We start from the raw sequence: 20,489 nt of genomic DNA on the forward strand, positions 1-20,489 counted from the left end.
GTATACTCCCAGGAAAGTCCCGAGTGACACACCCAATTGCCAGACCTTACAGACCTTGTGGCTCGTGGCTTGTTAGGGCTTGGCAAGGCCTGCAATGCAAAATGTCTAGAGACATTCCAGAGCTGCTGAGAGGGAAAGACTTTCCCTCGGGCTCTCTAAATAGCTTCTGAGGCTTTAAGAACAAAAGCCCTACAGAGCCTCTGGCTGGCAACTGCTGTGGCTAATTTTATTTTCATCATCAGGCAAGGCCCAATGAAGGGATGTCTGAAAGACACTGTGAAAGGAGGATTTTTATTGTCTTTCCTTCAGCAGTTAGTCACTATCCAAAATTTGGAATGGATTTTTCTTTTTCTGCCGTGCCTCGAAGCTTGTGAGATCCTAATTCCCTTACCAGGGATTGAACCTGGGCCCACAGCAGTGAAAGTGTGGACTCCTAAGCACTGGACAGCCAGGAAATCACCGCACCCCCCACCCTTTCTTTTGAACGGCTCTAATTCAGATTCTTGGGAGCGAAGAGAAAGAGATGGGGCGGGAGGGAATATATGAAGCATAAACTGACCTTCAAGTAGATGATTCATACTAAAAGTACTGTAGGGACTTGCCTGGTGGCAGAGTGGTTAAGAATCTGCCTGCCAGTACAGGGGACACAGGTTTGAACGCTGGTCTGGGAAGATCCCACATGCCTTGGAGCAACTAAGCCCGAGAACCACAACTACTGTGTGCTGCAACTACTGAAGCCCGCATGCCTAGAGCCCATGCTCTGCAACAAGAGAAGCTGCTGCAATAAGAAGTCCGAGCACTGCAACAAAGAGTAGCAATGAAGACCCGACATAGCCAAAAGGAAATAAATTAATTAAAAAAAAATGGAAAACCTGCTAAAAAAAAAACCAAAAAAAGTACTGTAAGTGCATCTAGCAAGTGGCAGGAGAAAAGACCAACCACAGAAAATGAACTCTGACAGTTGGCAAGGCACGTGGGAGTTACTTTGTATGTACTATATCTTATTAAATTCTCACAACAGTTAGTAGGAGTGTTTTTATCCCCCTTTTAGGAAACTGAGGCTCAGTGAGCTCAACTAACTTCCCCAGGTCACACAGCTCTAAGTAGAGGACACAGGATTTAAACCCTGGTCTGTGTGATGCTAAAGTCCATGTGCTTCATATCAGGTCTGGCTATTTCCATAAAAGATCAACTTGGAAGAAGTTTCCAGTAACCAAAAATACTAATAAATATTTATTGAGCACTTGCTAAGTGCCAAGCACTACGCAAGGTGATGTATTTTGGGGTGCTCCAATGAGCTAGATCCTTACTCTTGGTTGCTACTTAAAGGGACCTATTGGAACGTGACTTGATAATTTTAAATAATCACCCAAAGTCTTTAGCTGTATTAGTTAAGGTATCACTAGGCTGATTTAATAATAATAGGGTTTATTGAGACCTCATTTTATTTGCTTTTTCATTCTTTCCTCTAACCTCGAGTCATGGTCCCTAACTATCCTGATTTTCATAACCTCCATCCTTCCTAATGCATTTTTCCAGTCTCCTTACTATCTTTGTTCTTTTTTTTTTAGCAGTAACCTCTTTTATTTTTTTAAAATAAATTTATTTATTTATTTATTTTTGGCTGCGTTGGGTCTTCGTTGCTGTGCGCAGGCTTTCTCTAGTTGCGGGGAGCAGGGGCTATTCTTCATTGAGGTGTGCAGGCTTCTCATTGGGGTGGCTTCTCTTGTTGCGGAGCACAGGCTCTAGGTACGCGGGCTTCAGTAGTTGTGGCACGCAGGGTCAGTAGTTGTGGCTTGCGGGCTCTAGAGCGCAGGCTCAGTAGTTGTGGTGCACAGGTTTAGTTGCTCTGTGGCATGTGGGATCTTCCCGGACCAGGGATCGAACCTGTGTCCCGTGCATTAGCAGGTGGATTCTTAACTACTGCACCACCAGGGAAGTCCCAGCACTAATCTCTTTTATTTATAAAAATAAATTTACTTACTTATTTATTTATTGGGGGCTGCATTGGGTCTTTGTTACTGCACATGGGCTTTCTCTAGTTGTGGTGAGCAGGGGCTACTCTTTGTTGTGGTGTGTGGGCTTGTCATTGCAGTGGCTTCTCTTGTTGCAGAGCATGGGCTCTAGGCATGCGGGCTTCAGTAGTTGTAGCACACGGGCTCAGTAGTTGTGGCGCAAAGGCTTAGCTGCTCCGCAGCATGTGGGATCTTCCCGGACCAGGGCTCGAACCTGTGTCCCCTGCATTGGCAGGTGGATTCTTAACCACTGCACCACCAGGGAAGTCCCAGGACTAATCTCTTTTAAAAAACGCTTTCTTTAGAAATAATTTTTGGAAAGATTTGTTTGTTTTTACGATAGACATGAATGATTACATATCCCATTGTAACTAAAAGAAGAAGGTTAGATAAAGATGAAAGATAAAGGGAAGGCATAAATAAATATAGGTCAATATAATTTTCTAAACCAAAGTTTATTTTTCTATACGAATTTTAGAAGAAGTCAGGTTTAGACTGGAGGACATGGTAGGTAGTCTCCAAAACTGGGCTAGTGTAATAAATTTGGATAGTAATTGTCAAATGTCATCATAAACCTCCTGATTGGGCTGCTGTAGTACATCTTATTTGGAAAATCCTACTAATTGATCACACAGTGGTTTGTCCATTTCTGATAGTCACAACCCAACAGCAAACATCACGTTATAATAGTACCACACAGGATGGTTAAGCTTCTAAATTAAAGCTACAGAGTTGTGTAATAATTAGAATCTATTTTCTTAGGAATAATATCTGTCCTTTTAACTTGCTGTATAAGAAATAAATAAGTAAATAAAATAAAATTCAAAAAAATTAATATCTGTCCTTTTAGCCATTGAACTTGAGAGGCAAAAACATTTCCACCAACTCTGACACAAGGTCAAATTCTTTAGATATCAACATATCAAAATATAAAACTTACCTTTAGATGTTTCCCAGCATACAAAAGAATCGATTAAAGACAAGCCTTGTTTATAATAAAATGTAGTTAACTCCAGCCAATCGGCATCAAGTGTACTAACGACAGAGCCTTTTCTTGTTACTTTCATTGACAGGATGCCTTCCTGATAGGTCCAGCAGGTTGATTCATCCTCAAAATCATTGAAGACTGTATACAACTTGTTATCTGAGGATAGGTGTTCAGAAGGAAGAAAAAAGTGGAAAACTGTAATTTTATTGAAAAGATTCCTAAAATCTTTTTTTTTTAAAAAATTAATCATGAGCTATTTCAAGCGCACAAACAAGCATAGAGAATAATAAAATTATCCACCACTCAGCTTTATCAAATGTTAACATTGGGCCAGATTTGCTTCAGATTTTTTTCAAGGATATGAGAAATGGATGTACTTGAGGTTCAAGATGTATCTCCCCTGATCCTATTCTCCAGAAATAGCTACTGTAATGAATTTGGTGTTTATTATTCTCATGCAAGTTCTTTTATTCTTTTAATACACACTTCTTTACACATAAATGATGTTTTGCAGTTTAAAAACAATGTTTTTCAGTTTTAAAAGTTTTTAAAAAATGGTATTATACTGTATGTATCAATCTATAAGTTGATTTTCTTGTTCAACATTATGATTTTGTAGTGTAATTAATACATATAGATCTTATTCATTTAGTTTAACTGCTATATAGCATTCCAGTTTACTTTTCTCCTGTTGATGGACATATACATTATTTCTGAATTTTTGTTATTACAAACATTATTCATTCCTTGGACACATATGTGAGAGTGACTCTAGAATGCATACTTAGACATGGAACTGCTGGATCATATACTTTACAAGTTAGCAAATTCTTAACTTGGGGGTCTATGGACCCATATTTATGGTTGTGTTTCAGGAAGTCTAACACCACTTGTGTCACAGAGTATTAGGGGTATGTGTGTTATATGTGTTTTTCTGGGTGAGTCTCCATGGATTTCACCAGACTCTCCAAGAGGTCTTTTGTTGGTCTCCCCCCAGCCCCCATCGCTATCACTCTCACTCCCACCCCCTAGCACCAAAAGTTAAGAACCAACCACTGCCATAGAAAAGTTATCAGAAAGTATAGGGTTTTAAAATAAATAGAAAGCAGAATCTAAAGACTGATAATTAAATTAAGTAGCATACTGGATTTGAAACGTAAAAGACTTGGAACAGACACCTGATCTAATCAAAGTTAGGATGGGAACCAGCAGGAGTTTAAAGGTAACTGTGGGTGGAATATAGTGGGTAGCTCTCTGGCCACAACTCCAACAACTCTTACATTCCTAAATTTACATTCCTAAATTCTGCACACTGCAGGAAAATCAGGGTGGTTGTTAGCTAGGGAACTGGTAAAAAAATGGGAGGGTGTTGTTGGTGGTGAGGTGGTGAGATGATGAGTTGGGAAATTCTCTGGGTCCTTTCTTAAGGAGGCTGTTTTGACCGTGGTACAATGGGTCTTTGCCAGAGCAATCTCACCACAACCCAGAAAGCCGATGCCAACAGTGTGTGTGGCCTTAGCACCAACACTGATCAAAGGATCAGTTAATAGTAGCTAACTTAATAAACAGTCTATTCTGTGCCAGGCACTGGGCTAAGCATTTTGTAGACATCTCGTGTCTACTTCTCACAACAACACCCTTTCTATTGAAGACACTGAGGCAGTCTGGCTGCAGACTCTTAACTCTAAGGTGTACATAGTCTTTGATTTTCTTTATTAGTGCTTTTGTTTTGTTTTGTTTTTGTGGTACGCGGGCCTCTCACTGCCGCGGCCCCTCCCGCCGCGGAGTACAGGATCCTGACGCATAGGCTCAGCGGCCATGGCTCACGGGCCCAGCCGCTCCGCGGCACGTGGGATCTTCCCGGACCGGGGGCACCCTGCATCGGCAGGCGGACTCCCAACCACTGCGCCACCAGGGAAGCCCTATTAGTGCTTTTTAAAGCGTGCCCGCAAACGTATCAGAAAACTTAGAACAGTCCGAAATACATTAAAAAATACTCTCAACTTCTTGGAAGACTTGCTAGCTGCAAAGAAGAATAAAACTATTGTTTAAAGTTATTTAAGAATGCAGGCACGGGGCTTCCCTGGTGGCGCATTGGTTAAGAATCTACCTGTCAATATGGGGGACGTGGGGTTCGAGCCCTGGTCCGGGAGGATCCCATGTGCCGCAGAGCAACTAGGCCCGTGCGCCGCAACTACTGAGCCTGTGCTCCAGAGCCCGCAAGCCACAACTACTGAAGCCCGCATGCCTAGAGCCCGTGCTCTGCAGTGGGAGAAGCCACTGCAATGAGAGGCCCGCGCGCCGCAGTGAGGAGTGGCCTCTTCTCGCCGCAACTGGAGAGGGCTCCTGTGCAGCAATGAAGACCCCATGCAGCCAAAAATAAATTAAAAAAAAAAAAGAAGAATGCAGGCACTATTGTTATATTAATTTTTTCATCATGATGTGCATTTTAATATTCTAACTGGTGATCAAAGAAAGCCAATTAACTTCAAAGGTGAAAAGCACCCATGAAATGGGAAAGGCCAAAACTAAAATTCTCACACACTGTTTATAGGGAGAAACAGAAATCAGAACAGCTTTCTTTACAGAATCACTTTTTTGGTATAAATGAACAGCCTCCATTTTACAGAGGAGTTGGTGTATGACTAAATGGGAACCAATTTTCAACACAAAGTTTTGTTATGTGGATGGTGTTGTATGACCATGCTAGGGATAACTGTTTGGAAAACTGCCCTACCTTATTCCAGGTGCAATAATTTAAAAAAATCAAGACAAGTTTATACTAGTTTTTTCATCTTTATAATCATTAGAGATTTAATTTGCCTCAAATTTGTTTAAAAACCCTCAAAAACATATTTTTGCTAAATTTAAACGAATATACACCCTATTTCTACTAATCTTGTCTGTTACCTTCTCCCTTTCTTGATTTAGAGAAACTGGGGCTGCCATCTCGTTCCATTTGACACTGTCCACTTTCATGATGTAGCTCTTCCTCAATTCCACTTTCAGATGATTGCCCACTTAATGTTCCTTCGTTCCAAATTTTACAGTTTTCCTCTGAACTGTGTCTCACATGTAGTGCTGATTCTGTATCTCCATCATGGTTGGTTCCATTGCAGAATTTAAGTGGTGGACAGTGCTGTGATATGAATCCAACAAATTTCATTCCTCTTTTAGCACCTCCATTAATCTGAGGTTTAAAAAGACATGGTAGAACAAAATGTAAACGTCATTTGCATTGATTGCTTTATCAATTAACCTTCAGGCTTATTAAGGAAATCTGTTAGAAAAGGAGTAAATCGACCAGTAAAGACCCATTCATGAACGAATTAATGACCTCTAATATAGCACCAATCCTAAGACTATGTCACACTATGTTCGTGGTTTCTTCAGACAGAACTGATACACTTTAGAAACTGTGAAAACAAGAATTATATTTTCGGGACTTCCCTGGTGGTCCAGCGGTGAAGCCTCTGCACTCCCCATGCAGGTATGATCCCTGGTTGGGGAACTAAGATCCCACATACTGCAACTAAGCCCGCACGTGCCACAACTAGAGAAGCCTGCGCCGCAATGAAGAGCCCGTGTGCCACAACCAAGACCCAGCGCAGCCAAAATAAATAAATAAACAAACAAGTATATTAATTAATTAATTTAAAAATTATATTTTCTCCAAGAGGTTACTATTTGGGAAGAACTAATAATTCCAAGGCACGATTTTTGCAGCTCTGTTAACAATGGTTTCTCTAGTTGAAGTAAAATTTAAAACTATCCCCAAAAATCCTCAAAAATAACATTACCGACCTCTCCCTATTCCCCAGGGAGGGGGGCAGAGTTCTTGACACGCTAGGCTACTGTGTTCCCTCTTTGTCTGGCAAAGAAATAAAGCCAATCTTTCTTTCTCCTCCATTAAAAAAAAATTACCAAATACATCTTAATAATAAAGAAGAGACATTAATTTAAAAGCAGAAAACATACAGCCTTGTTTGCTTGTGTGTAAAGAAATCTGTTAAAAGACTAATTCTTGACAAATGCGTACATATAATGCATAAGCCCAATTCATACTACCACTCTTAAGTTTCTGATTTGCTTACATCTTGGTACTATCATCTCTCTTCTGGGCCAAATACACATGATTAGATTCAGTCCTATCAGTTAAAGAATGGGGTTCAGAAGCACATGAAATAATGCCAGTGAAATAATTTGAGACCCTAAGAGTGGTTATTTTCATGCTCAACACTTTTCTCTTTCTCTGCTTTTGCATCATTTCTTTGTTCTTTTTGTGTCCACGTCTTTCTCCTGTGTTAAGCTGACGATTCTTTTGAGGGCAGGCACTATCTTACTCACTTTTGTGTTGCAATGTTTTGTACCTATAGGTGCTCTATAAGTACTCGTTAAATAAGTTAAAATGAAGAAATAGCAACAGCTTTTATACGGCCACTGTTTTAAACATTTAAAATGTTTTAAATTCACCTGGGAGGTGAAGAAAAAGTTATGATGGAGGTTGCAAGTGCAAACATCTATAGTCAGAAATAAAATGGAATGAAAAAGGCCAGGAAGAAGCAGGGTGAAACCAGACAGCAATGGAGGCTGCTGTAAATTAGCTGAGATGGACAGAGGGTGTGGGTGTATGGAGCTAGGACAAACACTGCTGGCACAATATCATTTACTCCTATAAATTAACACATTAAGACTGTGACACTGCAAGAAGCCTTAAAAATAACCATAAATTGTCCTTTATATCAGGTTTCCCGGGAGAGGAGAAGGAGGTGGTGAGGAGGCAGGTAGAAACCGGTAAATTTAATGTCAGTGCTTTCTCTAGGTCTTATTCGTTGATTTGGGTGCAAAATTGCAGAAGATTTTCTCTATTACTAAAAAGTTTTATCTGGAAAAGCTGGTATGATATAGAGTATTACTGACTTTTTTGTTTTTTAAGTTGCAAGATTGATGTTTTTCATGTAATTTTTTTTTTTTTTTTTTTTTTTTTTTTTTTTGCGGTATGCGGGCCTCTCACTGTTGTGGCCTCTCCCATTGCGGAGCACAGGCTCCGGACGCGCAGGCCTAGCGGCCATGGCTCACGGGCTCAGCCGCTCCACGGCATGTGGGATCTTCCCGGACCAGGGCACGAACCCGTGTCTCCTGCATCGGCAGGCGGATTCTCAACCACTGCGCCACCAGGGAAGCCCTCATGTAATTTTTATTTAAAAATCCTGGGGAAAACACTTGTAAATCTAAATTTAAAAAAAGAGCAAACATTGACATAATGTTAAAATGACTTAAAATCTAGCTGTTTAACAATCAACTCTTTATATAAGGCAGCCGTTCAAAAATAATATTTGGCACTCATCTATTGCTCTTGTTCATACACGGGGCAATGTTCAAATATTTCATGTGCTATTTTTCCTGAAGCTTTTCTCTTCATAAAATAACCCCATTACTCCAATTGCTGAAATAACAGTACTTTCCTGTTTAAATAGATCTTTGTGTCCAGGAAGTCAAATATAAAACAAATGCTCTCATGATGATCTATTAAGACTAAATTTGCAGTTAGATTTTTGTTTCTGGAGTGGATTTATTCCCAGAAAAAAAATTTTTTTTCCCAGAATAGTAGTAGTAAATAGTATGTGTACCTTGTTTATAAAAATCTAGTTTCAAAGACTGTTCCTGAAAAACCTTATTGAATGGTGACTTTATATCTAAATGGGAAGTATCATTGGCAGCTCTAACTGGCTAAACACAAACCACAGATAATCTTACACACACGGTCATTTAAAGCTTGGGAAAAATAGAAACAGCAAACAAATTTCAGTGTGTTTTTTTTTGTGTGTGTGGTACGCGGGCCTCTCACTGCTGTGGCCTCTCCCGTTGCGGAGAACAGGCTCCGGACACGCAGGCTCAGTGGCCATGGCTCACAGGCCCAGCCGCTCCGGGTCATGTGAGATCTTCCCGGACCGGGAGGCAAACCCGTGTCCCCGGCATCGGCAGGTGGACTCTCAACCACTGCGCCACCAGGGAAGCCTCGGTTTCTTATTTGACAGGAAATGCCTTAGGTTTTTGGCAGTATTCATTTAAATAAAAGCTAAACCTTATACATATGTCAATGCAACTAAAATTTAAAAAAACCCCAAACTTTCACCATCAAATCTGTCGATTTAGAATACTTATGAATGTACAATTCTTTTTTTTTTTTGATTTTAGTCAATATACATATAGTGTTCAATTTTTCATTTCAGGTTCAATTAAGTTATATTGAATAGACATTTTTCTCTCAACAGTTAAGATAGTTGTCATGTTCAATGCCCATAAAATAGTCTACCATATTGATAGACGACTGCTTCCTTCTCAGTTTTCCACTTGTTGAGAATTTGGCCCCTATTCACTGTTGATTAAAATATCTTTGTATAAACATGATTTTTCCCTTTTCAATTAATTTCTTGGAATAGATTCCTAAAGAGGAAATTACTGGGTCACGAAATAAAACAAGATGTATGACTTTTATTACCAAACTGGTATTCAGAAACACTGTACTAATTTATTACAATGCCAATTGCATTGTATATTAATGTATATGAATGTTTTCTTAAAGGTCTTTCCAACATTGAATTTAATATTTTCAATTTAATTTCTCAGTTAATACTGGTAAGTTATTACTTCTCAGTTTTTATTTACATTAAATATTATTAGTTAGGTTGAACCCTTTGCCAAATGTCTCTTTATTATTTGTGTTTCCTTTCTGTCCATGGATTCTGTCTGTCCATTCAAGACTGAATATACTTTCATGTGTTTGTATTCATTTCATATATATTCAGAAAATGAAGCTTCCATAAGACACATTTGCTGCAGATTTCCCCCCGATTCTTTTCCTAGTATATAACTTATATTTATATATTCAAACTCAAATACTCAATCTATTCATAATTAAATGTCCACTCTTTCATTTTCTTTCAGATTTTTTGCACTTGAAAAAAATTACCTCTTTATCTCATGTGAAATGTGTGGAGCCTATTTTCTATAGAACAATTGCCCATTTTCCCAGCAGCACTTACGAAGTAATGGTTGTTCCCCCATTTTATTTCATCAGGTTTGTTATGAAACTTCTTATATATGTATAAATCTATTTCTGGCATTTCCATTCTGTTTTACTGGCCTGTATGTCTGTTTTTAACTCTACAATTTGGTACCTATGCTTCAATTTGTTTTAAATTCTGGTAGACTAAGTCCCCTATCATTTTCCTGTTCTTTTTAAAGTAGGAAAGGAAATTGATGAAGAAGAAACATGAAATATTTCTCAATATCCCATGAAAAAATGTATACTTTTAGTACCTTTTCTATCAGTTCTTTTGCTACGTCATTTGTTTGTGTCTCAAAAGTTAGAGGACATTCCTCAATCACAAGCCTTGGGCGTCTTTGTCCACTGGGTGCTGTCGAATGCTTCGTGCTGTAACAGAGAATATGTTTATGGTTGGAAGCCAATTGCTGATTTTCAGCTAATATGCTCATGTGAAAATTGAGCGAGTAACTCACAAATAAGTTCAAGGCAATCCTTTTTCTTTGTTATTTCGACCCTAATGGCTGTCTTCTTATGTAAAAATATTGGAAAAACACAATAACTTCTATTAATTTAGATTTCCTTAATTAAAACCTCTATTAATTTAATTTCTAATTTAACATGAAAGAAAAGCTCCACGTTTGTTGTTTTGATAAGTTATGAGAAATGATTTTAGATGACTGTTATACCTCATTATTGTACAAAAGCACAAGTAACAATCCTATTTAAGTGCAGATAAATATCGTCCTGTCTTTTTCCTTTTTCATCTTTTCTGATCTTCACCCCTTGATTATTCTTAGCCCTGGCAGGGCACTGCTAAATCTATTTGAAGTAATGCGAAAAGAGAAAAATAATTTATCCATGGTTTGTAAGATTTGTAATTAGGACGTAAGTGTTGCTATGGTGTGGTAAATAGCATATTTACTTAGTAATGCTTGAACTAGTAAATATCTGATGAGGTGCCCTGTCATGGTGAAAGCTGCTTGTGTACATGCCCTCTCAGAAATGTGTAAGTGGGCAGTTAGTTACTCAGTAGCAGACAGTGTTCCTAAAAAGCACATCTGGGATATTTTAAATCCTCTTCTTTTTTTTTCCCCCAATTTTCCTGTTTTCTCTCTTTTCCTCTTATTTCATTTTCCCTTCTCAGCTTAGCCCTTTCATAGTTAAAATCGCTATAAAGAGAAAACACAGTTTTTACCCTGGTCTTTGAGATGATTTTGATACAGTTGAAGAGTTGTGTAAAAAAAATTTAATGCGTTAATCAAAGACATTGGTCTGGTTATTTTCATTCTTCAGTGGAAGGAGTAAAACGTTTGTAGTATTGTTTGGAAAAACAGCTATTAAAAAAGTTAAAAAAGAACCTAAAATGGATGGCTTTCTGGCTTTCCCATCCTATTTTTTTGAAAAAGCTGATAAGAGATTTATCCAGTTTGTGAGAACTTGGCATGTAGGCCTTTTTGCTGTAAAAGTTTTGGAAGTTAGAGATAGTTTCTCTTGCCACTATTAATAAAACAATACAGGACAGTTTAAAAAAAAAAATGCTCAGTGAAAGTGGACTTGTTCATTCAGCTCTTTTAGCCCAGTGATAGGATGTAGCTAATTGATACCCCCTCATCTGCTGAAGTTGCTATACCAGCTTTCAGGTGCTTCTTGAGTCTATTTTCCTTTCCCTTTTTTCATTGACATCCTTACCTAGGACCTGTTTGTCTGCAAGGGGCTAAATCTATGAGAAGTTTTAAGGAAGGAGATTTAAGTTTCCTTCTCCCAATCGAGGTTCAACTGCTGGAAAATGTGCCTTAAGCCAAAACCTCGAATTATCCTTTATTCTCCATCACTTTGCTCAAACTTGCTTTCCTTTTAGCCAAAGAAAACTGTCTCTCTCAACAGCTTCTTAGTATGACAGTTTTCTGGAGCATCAGGCTTACCTTAATTTCAAACGCGATAGCACCACCCTGTACAGGTAACTTGCAGGCAGGTGTTTTTGCTGCCCAACAGGTTGTATAACAGGATGAATAGCCCCAACAATATATCCTTTAAGATAATAGTCTTCCACTTTTGTTACTATATCCAGAATTGAATTTATCTTGATTACTTCTGGGTTTGGCGAAGCTGAAATATCAAATGCAAAGAGATTTGCACATTCATAAAGTTGAATTACATATTATTTCTATCTACATATGATAATACTAATGAATAGGAAACATATCCATATGATTTAATCTCAAATAAAGTTATACTAACAGGTATTATATATTTTCTAATTTAATTTCAGAAAAAAGCAAAAGTAATCTTAGCAGCTGGCAGATATATAGTATTACCAATATGTCTTAAAGTAGAAATACAGTGCCATATATATTTTTTTCAAATAAGGCAGTTTTATTTTATTTGTTTATTTATTTAAAGACGCATTTTTATTTTTTTATTTTTATTTTTGGCTCTGTTGGGTCTTCGTTGCTGCACGATGGGCTTTCTCTAGTTGTGGTGAGCAGGGGCTACTCTTTGTTGTAGTGCACAGGCTTCTCATTGCCGTGGCTTCTCTTGCTGTGGAGCACGGGCTATAGGTGTGTGGGCTTCAGTAGTTGCAGCACGTGGGCTCAGTAGTTGTGGCATGCAGGCTCTAGGGTGCCCGGGCTCAGAAGCTGTGGCTCGTGGGCTTAGTTGCTCCACAGCATGTGGGATCTTCCCGGACCAGGGATTGAACCCATGTCCCCTGCATTGGCAGGCGGATTCTTAACCACTGTGCCACCAAGGAAGTCCCTGTCAAGTGCTTTCTTATTTCTAATTACATTTCAAAAACATCATGTTTTAAGTTTCTCTGGGAAACTAAAAATATGGTTTCTTATGGCACTTATATAAATACTTGAGTAAAGAAATTGAAAAAGTAAAGGCAACCAGAAGTTCTTCTTAATAAGTAAAAATTCTAAATACACAGGAAATTTAAACGCAAAATTGATATGCAGTTGAAACATTCCTTTGAAGCAGGGCAAATCTGTAGAAACTATAGAATAGTACAATCTGTATAGTTTTTAGTAAAAGGAAAAGGGTGTGTTATATGGGAAAATGAATGTTCTAGCAGTATTAATTTTAAAAACAACTTCATTTTCTGGACAATATTTCTCATTTTCTGGAAAACAACCAAGACTTAATAACTAGAAATGGAGCTGCAGCTTGGCTATCTCTTGAATAACAAAACATATGAAATGAACCCTAGGTAGGGGCAGTGCTGGCTGTTGGCCTTCTGTCAGTGTGGTCAGTGCTGTCCAGCAAATAGCTGCTAATTGCCCAAACACAGGAAGTAGGTTAAGAAGCAGACAAGGAAGAAGGGTCAGAGGAAATCCCTACCTCCTCTTATATTAATATCCATGTGATGGAACAGAAATCCACCACTTGGATTCACATGGGTTCATGCCAACTTCTCAAATGAAAATAAAGCACTCAAAGAAAAGTTATATAAACCAGCATGAATCCATTTACTCAAATGTTCATCCTCTTTTGGATTTAAACTAATATACAATATATTTTCATCATTATGAATAGGAATAAAAACAAAGAGACTGATTCTGGGTTTAGAAGAAACAGCTGGATTTCATTGCAAAATGACCCAGTTCTGCATGGTTGTGTGGCAATCACTCCATGATTCATTTGGTCTTACTTTTTTAGTATTTTAACTAGCAACCCTGATTTCCAAACAAAGGAACTAAAAAACTATAAACTAGAATAAACTGTTAAGACTAAGGAATGAAACATAGCCTAAACTTATTTTTAGAACTATATACTAATCCTACAAAAATTTAAAGAAAATTTCCATCTTTTAATGGATCTCATTGCTTATTGTAGAAAATGGAAATGCTTAGCATGATACAAAAGAATCTTCAGAGTCTGGCCTCTGTCTACTTATTCAGCTTTCACTCTTGTCATCCTTTTTCTTGTACATCTTGCTTTGGCAGGACTGAACTACAGGAGTTCCTGAGCCTGGCACACTGTTTCATGCTGCCAGAACTTCATTTCCTTTCCTGCTCCCCAAGTTGAGTTAATCATTCCTTCCTCTGTGCTATGCATTCTAGTAAGTTCCTTTATCAATCTGTATTATAGATACTTGTTTATGTGTTTGTCTCTGCTGTTAGACTGAGAATTCCTTAAGGGCATAAAACCAGAATCACTTACCATAAGTAGAAAATTACATACAAATAAATACAACAAAAAGAAAATACTTATCAAATTCTGGATGGATACCGGTATCTGCCAAGGACTGAGCCACAGCCCTGCTCTCTCTTTGTTGAAAGGGAGAATTAGCCATTAGAGAGGTGTTAAAGACATAGTAACTCCAAACTGATTGGAAGGCTTAAAAAGAACTGAAAAGGGCACAGCTTTCTGACTATGAGATTCAATGTTATTAATTCTGTGTTTGTGTGTACAACTTAAAAGCATCTCAGGTCTAGTGCTAAGTCTTTTGGTAGAGGCTTGGAACCCCTACTGGGATAGAAATAGCAAGGACACAGTGATGGCAGCAAGGGGGACAGATGACATCAGAGGGAATAAAATGAATTATAAAACTAGATAAAAGAACTGTAAAAACTTTATAGCCTGAGGTCTCTTAAAGGACTTTCTACACTTCATTGGCCCGATTGACAATGATAATGAAATCATTCCCTCCGTTCTATTGTTTCAGAACAAGGTTTTCAAAGGCAGAATTTTGTAACACGTTTAATAGAATCACAAGAAGATAGCTATAACAGAAGGACATTGGTGCTTAAAGAGGTTCCTGTTCAGGTAGAGAATGTATTTCTAAGGAACATCTCGTTCTCTGGTGATGTCAGAAAAATTTTGTGTCAGTGGAACAAAGCTTTTCTAGTCTAATCTACATCCTCTTGCACTCTCAATAAAGTAAGGTTATTGTCTTGAGTTCAATGCAAAAGAAATGTTAATGCCTGAAACATACAAAGACACACACACACAGAAGTTTTGAGAGGAATTACAAACTGAGAAATCCAGGAAAATTACAAAGGGAGAAAAAAAATTGTACATCAGTACTAATAAGCATATCTTACACATAAGTTTTTGTAAAGATCATGTCATTTTGGGCCCAGTGCTTTACATTAATTATTCAACTGTCTCAAATGTGCATGTTCTTCTATTTGGAGGTCTGTGTCTTTTGATAAATAGCACTTGGCATCGACATGACAATTATGATAAGTGCTTGAAAAATACTTGTTAAAGGACCAACTGAATGAAAAATTGGTTGTAACATTAACATATTCAGTGAACAGAGTTCCAGGGTGCTCATGGGGCAGTAGTTTAGAAAATAGACTCTAGGGGGAATTCCCTGGTGGTCCAGTGGTTAGGACTCCTCGTTTTCACTGCTGAGGGCTGGGGTTCAATCCCCGGTTGGGGAACTAAGATCCCACAAGCCAATAAAAAAAAAAAAAAAGACCTTCGGACCAGACTGCCTGGAGGCAAATCCCAGCTCTGCCACTTACTAGCCTGGCAAGGTACTTTGCACCCACGTGCCTCAGTTTCCTCATCTTCAAGGTAAGAATAATAATAGAGTCTACTCTATAGGGTCGTTAGGATTAAATAAATTTATATGTGTTCCTAGAAAGTATCTGGCATGTAGCATGTGCTATACAACTATTGGTTGCTTTGTTAAATAAAGTCCTCCCCTGTGGAACGAGAGGCAGCACGCTATTCTAAGAGCATTAGGATCTGTAAGCAAATCACCTGGGCTCAACTCATGCCATTTACTAGATCTGGAACAAGTTAATTTGCCTGTCTGAGACAGGGACAAACAATGGTATTCATAGAGTTGCTTTCATAGTAATTGTAAAACATGAGCCCAGGGCCTGGTACAAAGTAAACACTCAGATATCAGTGATGTGCCTGTCTGTTGGTGGCCCAGCTTAGAAAGATAGTTTCGAATGAAGTTGCCCTCAGAGATGTCATTGTTGGTTTAAAAAAATCTCCAGGAAGATCATTGTAGAGATCTGGATTTATTCCAAAAGCCCTGCCTGGCTCACCATCTGTAGAATTCTGTATCAGAGGCTCCTAACTCATGCTCTAGATCTCAGGTCCCTACCCCACCCTATAGATTAGGTGTGCCCCCCGCCAACTCCCTCCAAATAACAGTCCCTAACTCACGCTGATCTGCTCCACTGAGTCCCAGACTCAAATGTCCAAAGGTATCAGCCTGATAAAACAAGGAAAGGGGCTGTGCTGAAGGAGGGACCTGGGGAAGACTTAATACCTTATCCAAGAGTGCAGCAGCCCTGGTCCAGTGCTGCCATGCGATCATGTGGGTCCAGTGTTGCTGGATCTTCTATTTTTTTAAAGAAAACCCCCAAATCCAAATTCTTATATAATATCTCCCAACTTTAAAAAGTGACAGTTAATTCAAATATCTTAACACTATACACGCCAAGCGAGACCTATCTAAAGGCTGAATATGGCCCATGTCTTGTTGGTTTGCAGCTTCTCCTCTGGGTCGCCCCAGGGATTCTGCAGACCAGAGCCTGCCCAGGTCCAGGCCAGGCCACCCAGACCGTCTTAGACAGTGTTCAGCATCCTAGGACACAGAAAGTGATCCAAATCTTCCTCAATTAGTGGGGACAGGAGGATGATGGTGATAGGAGGGCTGGGGTTCATTCTGTTAACAAATTGTCCGTCTTATCCTACATTGTTATTTATTTTAAACATGCCGGTGTCATTCAAGAAAGGTAAACCTAGGAGCAAGGAAAGGTGAAATAAATCTGGGAATTTTGTTGAGAACTTCCCTTCAGGTAATCCCCTCGATTCTTAATAATGTTTTAAACTGTGCTGAAAAGAGACTGGCAGCCTGATTCAGCTTAGAGATATGAGGAAGGAGCAAGCTGTGCACACAGAGTGAGGCATTTTCATCAATGCTCACCAGAGTGAATAATTATCTCTCCACGATAGGCTTGGTGTTTGAAGCCAAGCCTTTGATTTGATGTCCTTACACTGGGGCAGTAATATCAGAGACTCTATTACTTTTTAAACACAGGAAATTAGGGGGGAGGTGTGGTTGTTTTGGCTAGAACTGAACAGCACAGGCAGTTAGCAGCAGCTGCAAGCCATCTTGCTCTTCTTAGCTCCCCAACCGCTGCGAGTTCCTTGGGAGAAGGAACAAATGGTGTTGTTGACAGCATTAATGGGTGGGGTTGGTTGCCGTACAGTCAATGCTATACGATTTGTAAAAGCTTTATTACACCTTACAAGGCTATTGTGAAGAACTGGTGAAGGAAAGTATTTTGTAGTTGCTTTGAAAACTATATACATGCAGAGTGGACTTCTCTGATTAAAACTAAAACGTGTTGAAGGTTAAGCAAGTCTATCATTTATCCTCATAGTTTCCAAAATAAAATATCAGTAGAGTTTGTTATGGTCCTTTGCTTAAAAGCTTCATAGACAAAGATCAAATTTTAAAAATAGAAATAAGTCACATTCTAGTAAAAAGCTAAGAACTTGTTCAATGACAAAAGGTTTGCTCTGATGATGTAACTCTATGAAAACAGTCCAAGACATATATATGTTCTTTCCACCAATTTACTTCTGAAGATTGGTATGTATTTTTGAAATATTTATGAAACATTGTTTCCTCAGATAAAAGCACGATGTACAAACAATGGCAAGCAATTTTACCATATTTTCAAAAGGGAACAGACTGTCAAACTCCATATTATATCTAGCAATTATAGTAAAAAATAATAAGTAACATATACCAAGTACATATTTTGTGCCAGGCACTATGCAAAGTGCTTTACATGCCTAATCTTAATTAGCCCTTACAAAAACTCCACAAGGCAGATATTATCATTATTCTCAGATGAGGAAACTCAGGAAGAGAGAGATTTGATAACTTGCCCAAACTGTTAGTGAGCAGTAAGGCTGTAATTGAACCAGACAGAATGACTCCAGAGCCAGTACATCCGAGCACCAACAGGAAAGTAAAGCTTCATTGATTTGCATCACTGTTAATTCAGAATTTGTGAAAATTCAGACATGAGCTGAGCTAAAGCTTTTGACTACTATAAATTGTTAATCAATCTAATGTACAGATATTAAAAGGAGTATCCGGTTTACTCTACTTATCAAAATGTTTTAAGTTACTTAGAAAGATAAACTACTATATAAATAACGTCCAAATTACATAACATTTTATGTTTTCAATAAAGGTGCCATCTTTGTAGTCACTCATTAAAGTATTTAATTGAAGTAATACAACTGTGGTTTTGAAATGCACTCAAACTGCAAGGGACGACAGAGCTCATAATTACAGGCAGATATTCAAAAGATCTCATTATGACCATTAAAACTCCTGCAGCCTTGTGTTTCACCGCTGCCTCCTGCATGTGCTGCACTCTGCCTGTTCGGTTTTACTTGTAGTTCCCAGACAAACCATGAGATTTTCTCTCATTTCTGAGTCTGTACAGCTTGTCTTTCAGCCTTGTTTGCCTTACTCCCTTACTCAGCCTTTTTTTTTTAACCTTTAAAAACATCTTGTGTGGGGGTAGAAGTGTAACGTACAAACGGGGTGCACAAAACATACTTAAAACTGCCAGCATTTGGTAACCACCATTCATTCAAAAATCAGAAAATGGTGGGCACGCCAGGAGCTTCCCTTGCTGCCCGTTTCAGTCACAATCCCCCTCTCCTGCTCTGTGCTACCTTGACTTTTTTTTTTTTACCTTGACTTATGTGGTCCTCACTCTTTGCTCTTTTTTTTTAGTTTACTATGCAAGAATGCAAGCAAACACTACAGTTCAGTTTTGCCAATTTTGGGAGCTTTATATAAATGGAATCATACAGTATTTTGTGTCTATTTTCTTTCACTGAACATTAAGGTCGTGAGATTAGTCTTGGGAAGCTTGTGTAGCTGTAGTTTGTTCGTTTTCATTGCAGTATAGTAGAGGACAGCAAAGTACTGCCTACGGCCTGTTTTGTTGCATATGGTATGTTGGCACTTCACTGGCGAAGCTGAGTAGTTGTGACTGAGACCACACGGCTCACAAAGCCTAAAATATTTACTATTTGGCCCTTTTCAGAATAAGTTGGCTCACTTCTGCGGTATAGTGTTGCATTGTATGAGTTTACCACAATTTACTTTTCCAGTCTCTTGTTCGTGGATTTCTGAGTTGTTCACACTTTTGGGGTTATTACAAATAGCACTTCTATCAACGTTCTTGTATGTGCTGCATGGTGCATAAGTGTGCACGCTTCCACTGGGTATATGTATCTTCACTAACTAGGTAATGACAAAGCATTTTTTGTTTTTTCAAAATGGTTGTACCAATTTACCAACACCTGGTATTAGCAGTCTTTTGACATTTTAGCCATTTTGGATGATTTGTAGTGGTTTCTCACTGTGGTCTTAACATGAATTTTTCCTGATTACTAATGAGGTTGAGCATGGTTTCATATGTCTATTGACCATTTAGATTTCCTGTTTCATCAGCCACCTGTCCAAGTTCCTTGTCCATTTTTCTATTGGGTTGTCTTTTCCTTTTTTGATTTTCAGTTGTATTTTGTATATTCTGGATATAAGTCTTTGTCTGAGTCTCACTCATTCTTTAGATCAGATGAGGTGGCACTTGTTTTAAGGAGTCTTTCTGGATCCCACCAATCAGGTGGAGGTGCTCTTCTTTCTGCTTCTATAACTCTCAGACTTCTAGCAAAGCTTGTATCACAGCGTAGAGTGTATGCACTGTAAATAGATGATTATTCATCAGGACTCCTCAGCAGGATGCTCACTAGGATGCAGGTTCACAGAAGTCAAGGACTAGGCTTTATTCCTCACTCGGAGCTCAGTAGGTGCTCAGTAAGTGTTAGTTCAAAGAATAAATAGATGAATTGGGAGACTGGGATTGACATATATACACTATTGACACTATGTATAAGATAGATAACTAATGAGAACCTACTGTATAGCACAGGGAACTCTACTCAATGCTCTGTGCTGACCTAAATGGGAAGGAAATCCAAAAAAAGAGGGGATATATGTATACGTGTAGCTGATTCACTTTGCTGTACAGTAGAAACTAACACAACATTGTAAAGCAACTATACTCCAATAAAAATTTTAAGAAAAGAATAAATAAATGCCCACCCAGATAGAAGAAAAAACCCCAATATAACATAGATTGCCAGTAGAAATGTATTTCCTCCCAACATCAATATTTATTTAAGTGGGTCAACTGTTTGTTATTTTCAGAGATTCCCTACTCCCCCAGGTCAGAATGGGATCTTTCTTTCCCCCAACAGTCTGAAATTGTGAAGTTTTGTTATTTGCCACAACTACTGAGCCTGTGCTCTAGAGCCCGAGAGCCACAACTACTGAGCCCATGTGCCACAACTACTGAAGCCTGCTCACCTAGAGACCACGCTCTACAGAAGCCACTGCAATGAGAAGCCCGCGCACCACAACGAA

The 20,489-nt window shown here is 38.6% G+C and overlaps 1 protein-coding gene across 1 annotated transcript in view; it reads right to left on the reverse strand.

Annotated features, from left to right (window-relative positions):
* The window catches only part of RFTN2 (raftlin family member 2), a 62,472-nt gene that overhangs the window by 36,271 nt on the left and 5,712 nt on the right, over window positions 1-20,489 (reverse strand). Inside the window, exons 2-5 of the mRNA XM_059054294.2 lie at window positions 11,977-12,160; window positions 10,327-10,441; window positions 5,914-6,193; window positions 2,956-3,159 (exon numbers count right to left, since the gene is read on the reverse strand). Coding sequence (XP_058910277.1) covers window positions 2,956-3,159; window positions 5,914-6,193; window positions 10,327-10,441; window positions 11,977-12,160 — 783 coding nt within the window. The remainder of the gene's footprint in view (window positions 1-2,955; window positions 3,160-5,913; window positions 6,194-10,326; window positions 10,442-11,976; window positions 12,161-20,489) is intronic.

The sequence above is a fragment of the Kogia breviceps genome, chromosome 2 (assembly GCF_026419965.1).
Source record: "Kogia breviceps isolate mKogBre1 chromosome 2, mKogBre1 haplotype 1, whole genome shotgun sequence".
Classification (NCBI taxonomy): domain Eukaryota; kingdom Metazoa; phylum Chordata; class Mammalia; order Artiodactyla; family Physeteridae; genus Kogia; species Kogia breviceps.